This window comes from Ostrinia nubilalis, chromosome 8, assembly GCF_963855985.1.
Source record: "Ostrinia nubilalis chromosome 8, ilOstNubi1.1, whole genome shotgun sequence".
Classification (NCBI taxonomy): Eukaryota; Metazoa; Arthropoda; class Insecta; order Lepidoptera; family Crambidae; genus Ostrinia; species Ostrinia nubilalis.
In genome coordinates, this window is record NC_087095.1 from 4,761,044 (window position 1) to 4,780,183 (window position 19,140).

The 19,140-nt window shown below is 37.9% G+C and overlaps 3 protein-coding genes across 4 annotated transcripts in view; 2 read left to right on the top strand and 1 right to left on the bottom strand.

The window, feature by feature from the left end:
- Positions 1 to 1,176: 1,176 nt before the first annotated feature.
- LOC135073789 (CDGSH iron-sulfur domain-containing protein 2 homolog) lies at positions 1,177 to 2,974 on the top strand. Its single transcript, XM_063967968.1, has 3 exons — positions 1,177 to 1,431; positions 1,833 to 2,041; positions 2,580 to 2,974. The coding sequence occupies exons 1-3, from the start codon at positions 1,335 to 1,337 to the stop codon at positions 2,670 to 2,672; spliced, it is 399 nt and encodes a 132-aa protein (XP_063824038.1). The 5' UTR covers positions 1,177 to 1,334; the 3' UTR covers positions 2,673 to 2,974.
- Positions 2,975 to 3,662: 688 nt separating this feature from the next.
- On the bottom strand, positions 3,663 to 15,047 carry LOC135073788 (uncharacterized). Of its 2 annotated transcripts, none has more exons than XM_063967967.1 (7): positions 14,923 to 15,047; positions 14,155 to 14,211; positions 7,857 to 8,019; positions 6,837 to 6,973; positions 5,662 to 5,815; positions 4,383 to 4,449; positions 3,663 to 4,236 (listed from the first exon to the last, which is right to left on the bottom strand). In XM_063967967.1, exons 2-7 carry the CDS (start codon positions 14,195 to 14,197, stop codon positions 4,231 to 4,233), a joined length of 570 nt encoding a protein of 189 aa, XP_063824037.1. In that variant the 5' UTR covers positions 14,198 to 14,211; positions 14,923 to 15,047; the 3' UTR covers positions 3,663 to 4,230. The 2 variants fall into 2 exon arrangements, with proteins under 2 accessions (XP_063824037.1, XP_063824035.1); XM_063967965.1 differs by having other exon boundaries at positions 14,810 to 15,047.
- A 67-nt stretch (positions 15,048 to 15,114) lies between these two features.
- The window catches only part of LOC135073785 (STAM-binding protein-like A), a 28,038-nt gene continuing 24,012 nt past the window's right edge, over positions 15,115 to 19,140 (top strand). The window contains exon 1 of the mRNA XM_063967963.1: positions 15,115 to 15,189. The gene's annotated coding sequence lies outside the window, so the exon portion shown is untranslated. The remainder of the gene's footprint in view (positions 15,190 to 19,140) is intronic.

Genomic DNA, 19,140 nt, shown 5'->3' on the forward strand with positions numbered 1-19,140 from the left:
TTTGCGAATTTGACAATTTGCGCATAAAGGCACGATTTAAGTCTTTTATTTTCTATAATCTTCTTTCCGCTCACTTTTTTGTAGATGTGACTCCATCTATGGACTCTTATGTCTTTGTCGTCGTTTAATCTGTGATCCGCTGTCAAATACGTCAAATATATGTCAGTGTCAGTACTGTCAGTTGCACGCACGCACAGATCATAGAGAAAAGTAATACATAGGAAATAGAGAACCCACTCTGTCAATTTTTTGAACCTACTAATTGACAGCCTGGTGTTAAATTCCCTGTACTTAACCTACGTACGTAACGCTCACATACATACATAGTACACGCACACATACATACATAAAGTCCACGCACACATACACACAGTTCACGCACACATAGGCCCTCATAACCTTCAAAGAATTATTGTTTTTATGATGTACAATGTAGAATTTTTTCAAATCCATTATTTTGAAAATATTTATCTTTATGGTGTACGTATTGTATTATTTTCAAAACAATGGATTTGGAAAAATTCTACATTGCACATGGAAATGCAAATAAGTAAACAAAAACTTTTGAATTTAATAATTTTACTTTATTTATGAACACACATAATATTATACACCAAAAGCGTCTTTTCGCAAAGTTTTCAACAACACTAAAAAAGCATTTGCACATTGAGAAAACTCAGATCACTTGTGAACATAACAGAAAGTTTCTTCGCGATTCACGAAGGAACGAACAAAACTCCGATGAACCAGAACAGCAGCAGGTACGAAGGAATGAACTTGAATTTGACTCGACGACTCTTCAATACTTTAATAGGGCCACAGAAAACTTAAATGATGGCTAAGAAAACAAGAATGCATTTAACATAACAAAAACAACACCGGCCATTTTGGAGGAAAAACAAAGTTGCCATATGTTAAATAGTAATTTCTACTACTCTATTATGTAAATTATAACAAAAATGTCAATGTTCAGTTTTAAATTAAAACAAATTAATTTCATTTAGAAAAAGTTTTCACATTGTAATTAACAATATTCTCAAATAATTAAGAAAAAAATGAAAATATGAAGGAAACAGGAGCAGCGACATCTAGAGCGTTTTAGGGTAGTTAAAAAGTATTTGAATTTATTCACCGATGTCGCTGTTTGGAAGCAAGTTTCACTTCGATGACCGTTGTATGGAAGTTTCCACACCCTGGCACAGATTATTGTAGTGTGCAGTTGTGTAATATTTTTTGCACGAAATCGCGAGAATAATAACGGTAAAATAGCCTCAAGACCCGCCTAAAAGGAGTGAAATCATTACTCTGCCTTAAATTAATTACAATAAGTGAAAATGTACATTTTCTCAAATTTAGTGAAAGTTACCATCCCCAACTATTTAGCGGGACTACCAATTCCTGACACCTTCGGTGGATGGTTCCGTCTTGGAGGTGAATAAAATAATTCTTATTCTATCCCTTTACATGTACAAACTATGTTAATTATCCTATAATTAAGTTCTTGGATGTGGAGGTTAACTTTGTAACTATTCAAAAACTAAAACAAAACCTAAGTACAAAACGAGTTTTCTAGCAGATAATTGGTTCAACCATTTACCTGTAACCTTGATGGAGCTCTCGTTACTACCATACTTGATTCAATGACACACTTTCAATACATAAATGAAAATGTAGTTTTGTCATGCTTAGGCAGCATGCTATCTAAGCATGACAGGCCAAGTAAATTAGCTTACTTATTTTTTTTTATGATAATAGGTACTACTTCTAAGTCCTGTAAGGTATATTCAAATAAAAATTTAAGCAAGCAATAAAAATTACCTTGTGTTTTTCAGTGCGTGATTGGCTTGCCCTTCTACCACCAACTTTGGCTGTAGGAGGTATATCCTACTATTCTTATCAAACATACAAAAAAGCGCAGTGCGCTGGCAATGGTCAAGTGAACACAAGTATAAGGAAGGATATTAATAAAGTTGTGGATTTCATTGACATTGAGGATATAACAGAAAAGGCGGTACTTTGCAGGTGTTGGAAAAGCAAAAACGTAAGTATTTTCAGCTTTATCTTTATTTACATGGCAGTTTGTAATCTTCGTGCTAGGTTTTGTGTTCCCAATGATATTTTATATTATGTATTCCAGCTGAATAAAATGATAAGGCAAATGTTTTCTATGTGGTGTGGCCTAGATCTCTTCTTATCAGTGAGATAACTACTGCCTGTAAATATCTTATAGTAAACAACTCTTCCTGCTGAAGGAACGAGGCATGTTAATTCCTACACAGTACACTTGCAGTTTATAAAAAATTAACTTATGTCTATAAGGAAGGACAAATAGATGATTAAATGCTGCCCAGATAATGTGGCATACATTTGGAATAGTTGTACAACTGTTGCTGGGCCATAACTGGGTCTTTATTGTGTAACTGCCTGAAATGTAAGACCTTATTTAGTAAAGCAATAAATGACCAAGTATTTAACATTTTGAGTTACTTATAATAATAGCAATAGCCCATATTATACTGTGACATTTCCATTACTATACACAAAATATATAATTTGTCAAAAATGCTCATCTGTTTCAGTGGCCCTATTGCGATGGCGCTCACGGTCCTCACAACAAAGCCACCGGTGATAACACCGGCCCAGTAGTCGTCCGGCACAAGGAAAACAAGTAGACAGATGAGCTCACCAGTCTACTCTACCAATAGTACATACCAACAGGTGATAACAAATGTGATTATTATTAATTCTAAAATCGTTAAACGTTAATTGCTTTTAAATGTCTACATCACCAAAGCTTGTCTTGTATACAGTAATGTTTTTTAAATAAGTAAGTGATGCAATTTTGTATTTTTTGGCATTTTTGCTTTTTATTACATTGTTTTTATAATTATGAAACTGGTTGAACCTAACAAATATTGAACAATTATGTATTTTGGTTGAAGAAGTGTAATAAACACTTTGTATTGTTCCTTTATCGAATGTTTTTTATTTTTCATAACAATAGCCTTAGATTAATAAAACCTAGATGGATAGTCTTCATACAAACGCTTCGTCAAGAGTGAGGCAAAAATCTTATATCATTAGTGTCAATTTTGTTGGGGAGTGTAGACAGTGAAGGCGATTTTCCCGAAAGTAGGGAAATTTTTAATACGTTTTTAATTATTTTATAACTAACAAAAACAAAACGCATCATGTACTTACTTATTTATTGAATTCAAAGTACCTACCTAATTACAATAAGATAAATCGACTGAATAGTCTCGATTTCATAAAAAAGGAAGTGTATTTGTACGGCGAACAATTGGGAAATAAATTTTCTTGTTACTGGTATCATTCCCGTATTTAATTTTTGAAAGCCAAATTCAAGCAAAATACGCGTCAAATCGTAGTACTTACTTATGAAATGTAACACTGGTCACTTTCTTTAGTTTTTCTGATGTATTTAGACACCCTTTCACAGCACAAACCGTCTTAATTAATTAAAAGTCGTCGGACGTGTTTACCAATTTTTCACTTTGACAGTTCATGTGACGTTTACGAGTAAGCCATTCTGGCTTACTAAAATCTGCCTCACCTTTCGTGCACTGACTATCTATCTAGGTTTTATTAATCTAAGACAATAGCATTTTACAGAACTAAAAGGAAATTAAATAAAAATCATATTGTTTCTTTCAAATTTTATATTTCCAATTCATTGCTTACAATATATCAAATCACAGACAAATATTGACTTTAATAGTAAATAAATAATATTTATTCACCAATCCAGAATAAATTTTGATAAAATTGTAAACTTTTTGAGACTGAATACTTTATGGGTATTGAAGATTATTATGGCACAAATGAGTATATTATTTACTACCCATTTCTTGATATTTACTCAAAATACTTAATAATGGCCTATTAGTGCCTGTCTTAATAAAACTTGATGAGACCATATAACCTTTCGTCTTATAATACTAAAAATCTAAAATTACGTCACATAAGAAAAGAAAATACGAAAATAAAATTACGTGTTTTACGCTAAATGTATAAAATCCAATATAAATACTTGAAACACAGCTGTGCAAGATCTGCGGCGAAGTCATAGACAAACTAGAATCTAATGCAACTCAGTCTTTGATTCCATAGCAAGATATTGGTACCAAGTGTCACGAGCTTGTAGTTCAGAGCAGGAAAAGCTAAGAGAGAACAGTAGACAGAAGAGCAGGTACCAATCCCTGATTACTTTTACAACTGAAAAGAAAAAAAAATAACTTTATCAATTAATACAACAAGGTCAATCAACAATCCATGTTTTATTTATTTCAATCCATGTGATACTAAATAAGCTGTGCTTTGCTGCTTTACTTTTACGAAATAAAAATAAACTAATTTCTTACCTCTATTCGTGTTTCTGCAATGTTTTCTTCATTTCTTAACAATTCGTGTTTCAAGCCATTTCTTTGCCTGAAAAAAAAAAAGTAAATATTACTCATATTCATTTCGGACCCTCATGATTTTGAAACCCCATGCTCATATTCCAACATTTTCACCATGACGCGGCGGACGCGGCGTGGGCAAGAAGTTAATGTGAAACCAAATATTGAATTTCTGTGGTATATAATAATGTACATAAAACGTGGCTATAAATATTCGACCCTTTGTTCCTCGCCCTCGAAGTGGCGTTTTGTTCGGAAGCGGTTTCCGCCGCGTGCGCCTACGCAGGCTCGGAACTCGTATCAAGTTACCGCCACACAACAGGGAAGCCACAAACAAGACTTTATTTTGACGTGCACACCTCCCTATACGTTCGAAATACAACTTTTATGGTCCTTCGTCTCGGATTACTTTACGGATTAGTTTTATGTTTTATTACAATTTGAGAGAGTTGCCCTGAAAGTATTGATTTACTTGCAGGATTCGTAATCCGATTAAGTTTTTTACATAAATCAAAATGTTCAAGTGTTACCAGTTCTAGACCAGAACCAGACCATATTAGAAGAAGAGGAAAGTGCACAGATTAACCCCCAAGAAAAAGTACATAACATTTGTGACGGTTTTACTTCCGAAATTGCTTTGCTCTGGCTTTTTTCTATCAACTTCGCTTGTCTCTGACTTTTCAAAATAACACTCGTGACTGTTTCAATTTCGCGACTGCTTCACGGAACGAAGCGATTTCAGAATCAAAGCTTTCACTTTGTCTAGATCTCTGAAATGGATAAAGTCTCGTATTGCTCGAAGCGACAATAGCCCAACGGTGTCGGTATCGGACTGGCCGAATCGAGATCTGAGGAACGCGGGTTTGAACTCGATTATCCGCTGGAATATTGTGGTGAACCCACTCGTAACACAAGAATATTTAAAGTACGGCCAACGAGAAGCGATACCAAATGTAAACAAACCCAATTGTCATGGGTGAACCCTCTAATCCATATCTGTGGGTGAACCCGTCTGACTTTGACATATTTTGGCGGGAGAACGAGACATTACGACAAATACACAAGATGGGAAGAGACAGAATATATTGTCAACTCGACAGTCGTATCGACCTTTTGTATCGCTGCTAGTTGGCCGTACTTTAGCTCAGTACAAGCGCAAAATAGAATTTTGTGGTACAAGGTGGTTAACGGGACTGATATTATTCTTAATTTAAAAAAAGATTTCAATACTGATCCTTACAAGTATATCCTCCTCCAGACGATGAGGCCGGTGTAGGCGACGCAGACGATGCTGCAAGTTATGGCCACCATGATGCCCGCAGCCAGGCCCACGGGCTCGCCACGCATGCCCGAGTAGCGCACTCGCTCTGAGTCCTTGCGCACCTCGCCATTCACTAGAATTGACATCAATAGGTTTTTAAAACATTTTAATATTACATCGGAATTAATAAATGCGCTGGACGCGAGCAGCTGAGGACCGAACGATTTGGAAGTCCTTGAAGCGTCGTGGAAGAATCAACCGCGGTCGTCTTTTGTTTTGTTTGGTTGGTTGAAACGAACAGTACTAATTGGTTTGTACAACATTTCAGATGCGAACGATAGAAAATATTCCTATTTTTGCGGAAAGTCTATCAGTTGACTTTCCACAGCCTTTGCACTGTCAAGACTGCAGTGCCCTGCATATCGCTGTGATTTATCTACTAGTCCCACCCTGGCCCATCTACTTCCAAGGGCTGAGCCCGAACATTGGTCAATCTTCTTCAATCGCCAAAAGCAATGATCGTTATCACCGCTCTATCTTTAATCTACACGCGTACAATTTCCGAAAATATCACCGATGTTTACGTACTTTCAAGCCTCAAGTTCCAAGTAAGGATTTGCATGCACGTAACACTTTGGAGCCTTATTCGATTGGACACGGACTTTCACGCGTGAAGCGGTGAATTTTTGATTTACACGTATCTGCCTCAAACCTGCCTACTTTATCCGCCTTTGTTGTAAAAAGAGTATGAAAGTTTCTCTTTAACCGCGTATATCAGCTCTCTATTCAACGATAGGTATGACGATAATAATATAGTGACCATGCGAACTCCATTCGATTTATTAACTGCAAGCGCGGCGCCTTATAGGGTCCTGCGCCAGCGTTTATTGAACTGCTTAATAGATTCCTTTATTTTAAACTGTTCCGTGCTTCCTCCGAGTAGTTCAATGTGATTAATCGGTATGTTGAAAGCTTGAAGGAAGTTGACGTAAGTTACCTAGCCAAGCGTGAGAATAGGGTACCAATGCAAGCAATAATTTTCTCAAGTAAGGAATGAATTTGTACTTTCGATCATGTGAACCGCGATCGAGACTTGACTGACCAAAATTTACGTCAATGGAGCCGCGATCAGAAGCCAGTATTTAATCATTTACCTTGTAAGAACTCCGCCTGTGAGTCAGGCACCCCGGGCAAGACGACCCGCTCATCCTCCGAATCCTCGGGGAACGATGGCAAGTCTATATGCTCCTGGTTGTCGTCGCGCGAATGCAGCATGTCGAAAACCTCGGACCTTTGAACAATCAGATCAAAGAACATAATTAGAACATTATGATAACATGTTTTTAAAGTTAGATACTGAAATACTGAATAGGACTAGGTATCCCAAAATGAGACATGTGACGCGAAACTATATTTTGCTGACAATACACTTATGCAAAAGTTTTGCCTTGGAAAATCGCCACAAATTTGATTTTTTTTGCGTGGAACATGCAGTATATCTATTATACTCGTTTATGAGTAGTTCTACCCGAATAAAGTTATTCTTAACGTCAGGTAAATCTATCAATTTCAATTAGCTATTGTCTTACCGGATCTAGGTCAGCCATTTCATTTAATCGCAAGAAAACTGCTTTTCTTGCGACCATATCACAATAAACTAGATAGATCCAATAAAATCCACGCAAGTAATTTCGAAAGTGCAGTTCATTGAGCCGGCTTTGCTGTTGCTAAATTGTCGTTGCGGCGTCATAAAGTTGTGATAAACCTAACTTACTGCCATATTTATGGAGACAATCTGCAGAGCTGTTATCATGAATTAATAATATTGTACATAAATTATATTGAGATTACTGTTAAAGCATTTAATTTTGTTTTATGATGATTTTAACCAACTTCAAAGAAAATGCTATCTCACCACACTGCGAGAAACGCCAGTAAACTTTTTGCGTTGCGACAACAGTGGCGTGAGTTTTCCCATGCCTCGTGCTATCCTTACAAGCATTGCCCTTGCCCATCACAAGTCATTATTTGCTAGATGATCATGTATTCACCAACCTTGGATGCAGGCCGCCACCAACCGGCCATTGTGGAAATCATTGGGGCAGACCTATGTTCGGCAGTAGACGTCCTATGGCTGAAATGTTGATTATGATGATGAACATGTCTTCACCTACCTGCTGACGCCATCTTTGTCGTCTACCAGCAGTTTCAGCAGCGTCGCGTTGGCGTTCAGTGTCTTGTACCGACTGTTGTCCTCCAGCTCTTTGCCTAGGCTGGGAAGTGTGCTCTCGTCTACCTTCGGACTGACTGACGTCTCGCCGTAACTTAACTTGACACCTGGAAAAGTGGCCGTTTTAGTTCTGGGAGTTTTAAATCAACACCAGTTTCATTCATCATGACAGGGATAAGACTACCTAAATTGTGCTCTTTTGTGTGTTTCTTTCTTTTCATGTTTTGTGTGATGTACTGAATGAAATGTTTAGATATCTTTACTGACTATCAGTAGTAGATTCATTTTAAACATTTATTGCGAACTGATTATCATCTCTGACATGCTTTTGGTTGTAGTAATCGTGATGATTACTACAGTCGCAGATTACTCATAAAATTTTACCTATATCTGAATCATCATCGTCACCGTGTATTGTCATTTATCAATAGCGTTCATATGTTAATGAGGTTCTAAGTACCAACCAACTCTATTGGGTTTACGAGCATGCTTGTCGGTTTATATGTCTCATTAATTAATATGTAGAGAAATGCTGCTGCTGTAAAAAAACAATAATTTCTTTTATCACTCAACTCAGATGCAGATAGGTTGGTAAGGGACTTCTGATTACGTAGCTTAATACCTAAGATGATGATTATATTACGTCCCATTTGCATAATCATGTATGCGTCGCATATGATCAAAGAATTAATTATTATAAAAAGCTTCTTTGCATTCGCAAGGTGTCGATTGTAGGTGATTGTCGAATGAATTGGAATATATGTGTTTTAAAATGATTTTGCATAAGTAAGTGCAATCTTCTAGTTGGTAGGCTCTGGAAAGTATGAACGGCACAAATTGTAGACCGGCGTTTACCCGTGGTCCCCCCAACATGTCCCCCTGGTGGGTCCACGGGTAATTTTTTTTACCCGTTGTCCCACCGTTCTGAACAATTTTTGCCAGTGGGTCTACGGGTAATTTATTTTAACCATAGTCCCACCGCACAGTGGTAAACGTTGCATGTCACCTAGGTATAATTATAAAAAAATCTATAATTATTAATTAGAACTGGCCCCATAGCAGACATTTTCCTACATCTGTGGAGCGGGTACCACTTTCCATACATTTGTGCCCATCATCCTTTACTTTCAATTTTATTCCAAGAAGAAAATTTATTTTATTTTATTTTATTTCCAATTATTTTTTAATTAAAATTGATGTAAAAAAGAATAGACTTTCTATTTTATTTTATCGATTTTTTTCCAAGAATATGAGGTGACATGCAACGTTTACCACTGTGCGGTGGGACTATGGTTAAAATAAATTACCCGTAGACCCACTGGCAAAAACTGTTCAGAACGGTGGGACAACGGGTAAAAAAAATTACCCGTGGACCCACCAGGGGGACATGTTGGGGGGACCACGGGTAAACGGTAACTTGCGATATAAGATTTTATCATGAAATTAATCTCTTCTAGTAAAGTAAGATACTATCTACAAAACTAACACAAGTAGAGCAAAGGCATCTTTATAGGCTGGGTTGCACTATCTTACTTTAACTTTAACAAACGTCAAAAATCTGTCAAACTCCATACAGTTATCGTCAAAGTTAGGTGGTGCATTAAGTTGTCATAGAAATTAAGTTAAATATGATAAATATTAGATTTGTGTGTGAAAAATAGTTCCGTTATCGGTCAGCTAGGTTTGGGTGTGTGTTAAGTGTTAGCATATCGAATTTGAACTGCAGTTAACCCAAACTTATCGCAGTGCAAACATTCTTGATACAGGCCAGCGCGATTAGTGGGTCACTCGCAACTTTGCTAACGTGGGCTTAACGGTGAAAAGCCGGTTTTAAAGTTGTAAGGCTTTTAGTATCCGAACGTCTGTAAATATTTCATTTCGTCGGCCTCGATGACTCGGTGCATCATAATTTCAGGGTACGATTCCGGGTTTTGGGCAAGTTTGAAACTTTTTGGGCAATGATTCATTTTTTGCCATGAACAAGTAGGTATGTATCTATGTATGTATGTTTTGACCTTTGTGGTCTTTTCAGGAAGATGAGCGGTATACTCGTACATGGCGTAGTTACTGAACCTAATTCAAAGATAAGATCTCCACCAAGCCGGATACACCTTTGTAACACCATGCTTGTGCATGCTGCAGGGAATTTCCTATTTAGGTTCTACACTTAAAGTAAAGATGAACGGAGATAATTTCCTGAGAACTATCAGCGGAGGTCAGAGAGGGCAAACCAACAAAGTCCGCAAGTATCATTTAGAAGTAATTTATTATCGTCGTTCGTCGCAACTAGGGATGTTATGGATATGTAGTTTCGATTATGGATACGGTTACGGATATTGGAATAATATTATACCGGTTACGGTTACGGATATTTTTTTTAATATTCTCTGTTATCTATGGACTGTGCTGTAGAATGAAAATTGCAATAGTTGCCCAACATAGTTCACGCCTTGCGAATAGAATGGGTACAGAAGAGATTTCTTTGGCATCTGTCTCCTTTTGGTCTCACAGAAAAGCTTTTATCTTATGGGAAAAAACTCATGTAGGTAGGTACTTCAAAATGCAATAATTAAATCAGCGTAGGGACTTGCTTGACTCCATTGAGTTATAATATACGAGTAGGTACGTAAATATTACTTTAATGCTTGACTGCCTATATCCGAAACTATCCGAAACTTTTGAATCGGTTATGGTTACGGTTACGGATATTTTTTTATTTCGGATATCCGAAAGTTTCTGTACCGTTACGGATATCCATAACATCCCTGGTCGCAACATTGCTTCAAATGATTCCGAGACCATGTCACGGTTCAAAACTAGTTTTGGGAATGGCGACGTATGATTCATTGAGCTTCGGTAGATTTGCATGTTACAGTCTGATAGAAATCGAAGTGAAAGTAGTTAACGTGAAACTAATGTAAACTTATTCATAGCAGCTTTTTATTGAGGTAGAGGCTATGTAATCGAACTTGTAACTTATAATTATTTCCGATAGTTTAATAAGTAGGTATGTACTACCATAAGTTGACTTTCTAGGACCTTTCTTTTCCTATTTGTTTATCCGCCGTTTATTTTTTCTACGTTTCTTAAAAACATTTTGGTATTTTATTCGTAAGCCTACTTGGGTGTTGAATGAATCTTGACCTCTGACTGATTATAATCGCATTTTCACACGGCTATTAGAAGGCGTTTTAAATATTCTATTGTAGGCAAGATTTTTGGATAAATTATTAGATAATATTGTGCCTAAAGGTATAAAAAACTTTTATCGCTTTTGATAGAGTAAAATGGTTTGAATGTACTAAAGCGCAGCGCAATTAAAACTTTCGATAGATTTTTTCGATAGAGATTACGTTATACTTAAACTCTTATTACAAAGAAATTTCTTACGCAAGAAGGTAAAAAACCCATGTAGAGGTGTACCTTTTTTTTTTTTTTTTTTTTTTACGGGGAAAAAATGCGTTGAATCGCATACCTACCCTGCGGGGACAGGGTAGGTTATGTGGGGCTCACCACGTCAGAAGGACGAGGCATACCCACTAAAAAGACCCCGGTGCTCCGTCACTCGCCATAAGTGGGAGGAGACTGTGGGTTTCCGGACAAAGCCTTCTCTACCACAGCCCCTCCCGGCGATTGCCCGCCTACATGGCGGGCCCTACAAGCCCCCCAGGACGGGGGGCGACAGGAACAGCTGGAAGCACACAGCTGTTCCCGTCCGACGGTGGTGGTGACCTGTGCAATGCAGGCGGGGGCGCCCCCACGCCCCCGGCCCGCTGGCCATCACCGAGGAGAGGAAACTGGAGGCGATCATATTGTCATGTAGAGGTGTACCTACGATAGCCTGTGTATATTGGATTGTCCATTAACTAATGTCCCAAATAGCTAAATTGGTTAAGTGAACGGTTATCTCCAACCTCCAACTATAGGCGCGACGACACGGCCAACATTTTTTAAACTATAATATTCTACGTAAGAAAATATTTTGAATGTAAACAAATCTTTGCTAAGATAATAAGATGTGTAATGTTTGGTTACATAAATAATTACAATGCTAACGTGCGAAACGAATGAATAATTAAATTCTTCTGACTAATAGATCATAGTGAACCTTGGGCGATCACCACTTTTTGTCTGCTTATAGGTAAAATCTTAGAAGGAAAATATTATCAATATATTTATCACAATTCTTATACCATCAGCATAAATTGGAAATCCACATCCGCAATACAATTTATTCAGTCAATTGATGCCACCTAGTCTGAGAGCGATAGGAGGTAATTGACTTCAAAGACATGTTTCCGTTATTGTAAGCTATCAGTAATGGCCTCTTGTAAGATATACGGGTGTATTGTATAATTGTATTAAGCTTATGGCTTGAGATTGATCACGGAAGCATCTAGCCATGTAAAGAAAAACACGTTTCTCGCGACCCCGACTGTAGGGACGACCAACGGCAAAACGAGTTGAAAATAGGTACTGACATCGTATGTGGATCTCCATAGATGCGATTTTGCAACCAATATTATGTAGTCCGATCTGTTGGCGACTGTACTTTGAAACTGCTGCTCTCAAGCAAACGAAGTAGATTAAGTAAACGCAAGTTACATTGTAGCGGTTTAAGTGTTAGGTCACGAGTCACGATATGGACCCGTAACTTAGGCATAGCTGCAGCTTGGATAAGCTAGAATCTAGATAGATCTACAGAGCATAGTTCACATAATGCCTTACCTTAACCATAACATTTGCGGAACGGTTTAACTTAGCTGTCGCGATCAACGGGCTCACTTTTACTCAAGGAATTTTATGAATGCGCGCAAGATTTGACAGTTACCTTAATCATACCAAAGAAAGCCTCATTGTCTGAATTCCTGGAGAAGGCAGCCAAATGGAAAGGTCGCGTTGAGGTAAAGTGAGTAAGTTCGAACCTCATTCATTCACGGCCAAACGGCGGATGAATCACCGCAAATTACTCTACGCCACTTACTACAGACTGGTTGTTTTGTAGCTGAGATCACATAAAAGGCATAATTAACATAAGTTGTCATGAGTCTTACTATTCGGTACTACACACGTCCGGAAAATTAGATAGGTACTATGTTAGCAAAGTGAATCATCAATGTAAATGACTACTCGTCGTTCATTTAACTCGTAAATATTAACTACTTCGGAGTAAATTTTATCACTTATCATTTCCTTATCAAAAACATTTTAAGATGTGCTACTGTAGCAGATAGCAGTGCTTCAGTGCAGGTATGAGCATGAGCGCATGGACAAAAAAAACCTTTTTCAGAATTCGCGAAAATTTCGTTCCGTCTCCTTTTTCTGACTTCCTCTGGAATCAGTCGTCATAAGCTGTAGTCTGCTCATCATTATACCTTTAGTGGAATGCATTACCGTGAAAACCGTGATTTTGTCATGTTCACTAACAAGCTTTAGAGTAGGCGCACACCGTTGATTTTTAGTTGGCCGATAGTTGTGCCCGATTTTAAATTGTATGAAGAATCGGCCAAATTGAATCGGCGTAGTGTGCGCACTCCCATACATGCCCATACTGATCAACTGCCCGACTAAACTATCGGCCGACGAAAAATCAACGGTGTGCGCCTACTCTTAGGAAAACATTTGACCATTTCGCAATTCGTATTCTTCTTCCATCATTCTAGAATCTAAACATCACGCGGAAAGGAAATATTTTTTATGTATTTAATTGTTAGCATAGCCTCATTTCGCTAATTTTGTTGCAGAGTAGGAACTTAACTCACTAATGACCAGCAATGATCATTAAAATCTCGACTAGTCTGATAGCAAATTACAATTAAAGAGAGCTATAATTTTGCAAAGATTAAGTTAACTTGCTAATGATCCTGTATTGTATCCCTTTGCACCAACGCAGATTGAAAAATTATATTTCCTCGTAAATTCCTTTACTTAGAGAGATTTCGCGGAAAAGAACCCTTTTTCGTTTCTTTATTTTGACGATGATTTATTCAGTTGATTTCAATAATTTTATTGTCTTGGAGGAGTTAAAAGAGCATATAAGTAGTTACATTTTACGGAATCTCTGGTTTATGTTTATTTTAGGACTTTATTGTTTTACATATGGGTGATAAGTGATTAAACTGTGAAAATTATTCCATGGTTTGCTTTTACACTTACGTAATATTCAAGTGTAAACCAAAATGATGTGACAATTGTTATTGTTCAGGTAGCAACATTAGCGTGCTGTAAAACAAACAACTTACCCAACACGGCCACGAAGAATAAACACGCGGAGTACTGCGCCATTTCACGAATACGCCCTGGAACGATAGTTAGTTGAGTATAGTTATTATTGTTTATTACCTAGGCCAGTTTGAGGGCATTGCTAGAAGCCTTTCGATGTTGACATTAGGTTAACGCTAGTAGGAGTTCCTTGATATTCTTTATATTGAGATCTGCGTTCCTGAACTTTTGAAGTCCTGATTCTGCGTTTATTATTAATATTCTGTACTTTTATTCTATGCAGGAAATCAGAGCCACCTCAGAGCTATGTAAGTTTCACTTTATTTACGTAGACGTAGGAAACATTATCTAGGTAGGTACTACCTGCGTAGTTCAACGCATTAGAACATGCTTATCTGGTTACCCTTTGTCCAGAACATTAGTATAAGCAAGTAGTGAATAATATTGTTATGAACAATACGAAAGATAAGGCATAATAGGGCAGTCTTTCTTTAATGAAGAGCATTTTGATCTCGTTAAGTGTCAGTTTCGAATATAAATTGGAAAAGTTATCTTGTTTACTTACATTAGTTTTGTTTCAATTAAAAATTATTACCTCTCATCAGAAACTTCCATTCGCACTTATTAAAATATCTTATCAACTAAAATAAATGATAAAACAAACAATGATCTTACGCTAAAATTCCGCAACTTTGAGATTCCGGTATCACAACTATCAACTAGACAACAGAAACACTTTCGCGGTGTAAAACTATACCAAACCAGTTCTGGAACAAGACTAAAAATACCTGAACTCGTCTCGGAGATCTGAGTTGGGTTTGCACGTTCGTTTTAATTGAATGTCCGGTGGTTGTGTCACTTTTGTTTTGGTCATATGCGCGAGGGTGGCGCGAGCGTGCGCCGGCGGCGGAGGCGTGCGGTACTCTGGTCCTCGCGAGCCTCGCTTGCGCACCCGGCGCGGGAGCCGCTGACCTCACCGATGCAGGAAGTCCACTAAATTCAGCATCACGTGGACACGGCATCGAAGCTGCCTCGAAGCCCTACGCTTTGACATGGTAAAGTATGGGCACTGTCTTCATCCATGCGGCCATGTCGAAATGACTGATAAATCTTAAGGCTTATCTTACTTGACCCGAATGGCTCAGTGGGGCGGTGTTATCGAACGTAGCGGGTCCCGGGTTCGTTCTAACCTCAGATCATAGTTTCTATGATCTGAGGTTCTAACGAAACGATATTTCCTCAATTCGTATCTGGGTGTTACTGGGTTTGAGTTTTTGGAAAACATATTCATTTTCTGCGATATCGAGACTACACGAAGTTCAAGTTTTAGGACGCAGACTAATTTCATGTTTATCATGTTCCAATTCAGGGATCTTTCATTAAATTGCGTTACAGTTAGCTCTACTTTGTTAACCTAAATCAAAAATCTATTCATATAATTTTTGGTATAACAGTTCCAAATACAACCACAAAGGCTGGCGATAATGATGATATCTACTCAATTACATTCACTGTTATGTGTAACATTGTTCGTTGCCGTTGCGGCATGATCGCGGGATCGCGGCATCCTGCGCCCGCGCCGCGGGAATCCGTGCCGGTGACCTCGGGCTCGGCACCGCGAGCGAAAAATAAATGGAGGTGTCACTACCGTACTGCAGTATTATTTGGCTACTAGCTTTTGTCCGCGGCTTTGCACACGTGCATTTCGGTTTGACACAGAAAGTCTTTATTTCCCTTCCAAAAACCAGGTTTATCCTATGTTTTAGCCATTTACAGGTAGGTAAGTTTATCTATGTTGTATACTACTCTTTGTATGTAAATCTTCAAGCCATTATTAGACCGAAGAGTAGCTAAATCCCTCGAGACAAAGGTGAGACATTTACTTTTATAACTGCTGGTCTGCACTGCACTGGTCTGGGACAATGGGATGTCATGGGTAGGGAAACGAATCGTAATGAGGCTTAGTAGTAACTTACCTTATAATTTGATTCACAACTTTTGCAAATTAGGTTTTATTTTGAGTCATCATATTTACCTACTCACCTAAAGACGCGATTTTTCATTTGTGTGCGTTTTTCCTTATCCAAGAAAGTCGTTTTCCGTGCGGAAATAGGTACATTTCGATGTTGATTTCTTCACCTCTTACAGAAATCAATTCAATGACACAGATGCAGAAAGTTTTCCAATTGTAATTACAACGACCGCTTAGGGAAAATAAATTAATCATGCAATCTCTTGATCAGTAACGGAACAAGGCTTCTTGAAGTTCTTGAGCTGCAGACCATTCAAATAACACGTTTTGTTATTTTTTTATTTTGTTCGATAACGCAGTTTTGCTAGCTTCCTTTCTCAGTCATGTGAGATTCATCATTATCACAATCATCATGTCATTCAGTCTCCACTGCAGGAACAAGGCACTCCCATTTAGGTACCAGAGGCAAATGGACATCAACTTCACTATAGATATTAGGGCTATTACGGCGATGATTACCCGCCTGAGGTACTACTACTTATGTGAAAATTATTACCTTTTATGAACCAACTTGTTAGTTTAACTAAGTACCTATAATAAACTACAACACTAAGGTCACTGTGTGAACTTTACTTGGCGCATCAGAAATATTCAAATTATGATTTTATTATAACTTTATGACGTGGCTTACTGCTTAAATTAATCATGAGATCTTTGGCTAATGGAAAAAAACGTAAGCAGCACCACAAGATGCCTGAGAGGCAGATGCGTATTTATTAACAGACATGTTTCTCGTTTTGCCTTGTTGGCTCGAAGGCGATTACAGTTTTTGTTCACCTTCGCTTCCAATATGTACGAGTACCTGTTCCATGTACCAACCAAACTATAAGGTCTTTTGCTATCTTAATTTAGATTATTTAGTATAATTTACAAAGAGCAGATGATTAAGGCGTATTGATTTAGGTTTATATTTTAGAGCTTTTCAAAGATTAAAGAATGATCATCGAATCTAATAATCGATTAATGAATCGAACGCACAGCTAAAATAGAGCGCATCTTTAGCAATTGCACTATTATAGTGGTGCTTACCTATTGATGATTTGTAGGTGGATAATTGATTCTAGGTCTACTTAATTAGTTCTTTGCTCCTTGTTTGCTCGCAATTGACGTGACCTTTCCCAGGAGGTCCTAAGCCCTAGCAGCGTTACGGTTGTTACACAAATGTTCTACCTCCTCATACACATATCTAACGTATAATTTAATCCATTCTCAAAGTAAGTTCGCAGTACGTAGGCGTACTTGACAATGGCTCGCAAAAAGTTTGATTAGTACTTTGGATGCCGTTAGCAAGAGTTTTAGCAATATCAATAGCGATCGTTCTTTTTTGCGGACTTATTCGCAGGAAAATGATGCCACGCAGTTCTTTGTTTCATTTTTCAATAGATGGATTGATTAAGGATTGTAGTCAAAGGTCTGCAAATTCATCTTCTCTGATATAATCACTTAGATTAAGTTAAATACGTTGTAAATATTGATTGTCTTCCAGTGTATGTCTTGTTGGTTGTCCTATTAAATAAATAAATAAATATAGGACAGTGCACTCGCTGCAGACAGTAATCCACATTGGCCACAGAGGCCACGTATAAAGTCTGAATTAAGTATTTTTCGTTGCCTAATCATAGTGCAAGAAGATTTTGACAATGACTATGACAAACTAATCAAAATCTCTGTCTCATCTGTGATCAAAACCACCAAAACAATCTCAAATGTTCTGAATAAAAATGTGAATAAAAGTGAATAAATTAAGAAAAGCCAAAAAAATATAAAAATCCTTTTAAAATGTAAAAAAAGAGAAGGATAAATTTTTAATTAGTTCCTTGAAAATTACTTGAAGTAAAGTGTTTGGCAATATCTTTGACGATGACGAAGATGAAAAGGAAAAGGTCTTCTACTTGCGTAGCCCGCAGTCGGAACTGCTCAAAAAACTCCCAAGTAAGAAGTACAAGTCAACAAAAAAAGTACTTGAATAAGAAGCAGTTGGCTCTGGATCAAAGGGAAAAGGAGCTGCTGAAAAAGGAAAGAGTGTTGCAACATAAGATAAAAAAATATAACAAACGCGACAACCGCAAAGCAAAAGCAGATAAAAAGGCGGCTAACAAGCTTAATCGTGCCCGGAAAAAGTTGCTTTCAGCACTTGATTCAAAGGACCGATTGAAAAAGAAACGATTAAGTAAAAGTACGATATCTTCTAGAATTTGGAAGCGCGGCAAGGGGAAGTTAAAAAAGAAAAAGCAAAAAAGTTTGATAGATACGATAACTGGGTGCCCTATTCAGTATATTACTGAATTAGTGAACAAGCCATGTCACTGCAATCAGGGATTGAGACGGGTGCGGCGCCGGGTGCCCAACGTGGAGTCGTCTTGTTTGAGAAGAATATTTGGAGGCCCGTGTAGCTGTCAGCCTGCTCCGAAAAGAAAGTATGCAGATGGTTATGGAACAAGGTTGGGAAACATGCTGCACGCGTGCAGATGTGAGGCGCAAGATGCGAGGACCAGGTATGGGCCGGGTGGAGACTGCTACCTGATGACGCTCAGGCAGACCCCGCAGGTGTGGATCCACCACCGATGGCCGCGGTTGTATCCCCATTACTTGGGCGCGCGACACCAGTGGAAGAATTTACGTCACTGCCTGTTGTTCTGTGCTGGTATTCTGATTTGGACCCCGTGCATACTTTTCTTGGAATTATGTAAATGCTTCTGTTGTGCCTGTTGTTCAGATTGAACTATTAACTTACCCACGAGAATTACTTAATTAATACATGTGTTGAAATTAGCTTTCATGTTTTCTTCTGTTCAACAAATAGTAAGACCTTCGAATTGAGTTTCCTATTAGGTTGTTGGGTCCGACCCTAACCTTCCTGAAAAGAAAGTTTACCTGTTTAATTAACTACATTGCGTTTTTTTCATCTGGTAGGCACCGCGACGAAAGCACAACCGAAATAATTCTTGCCTATGCATAAGCATAGACAAAATAA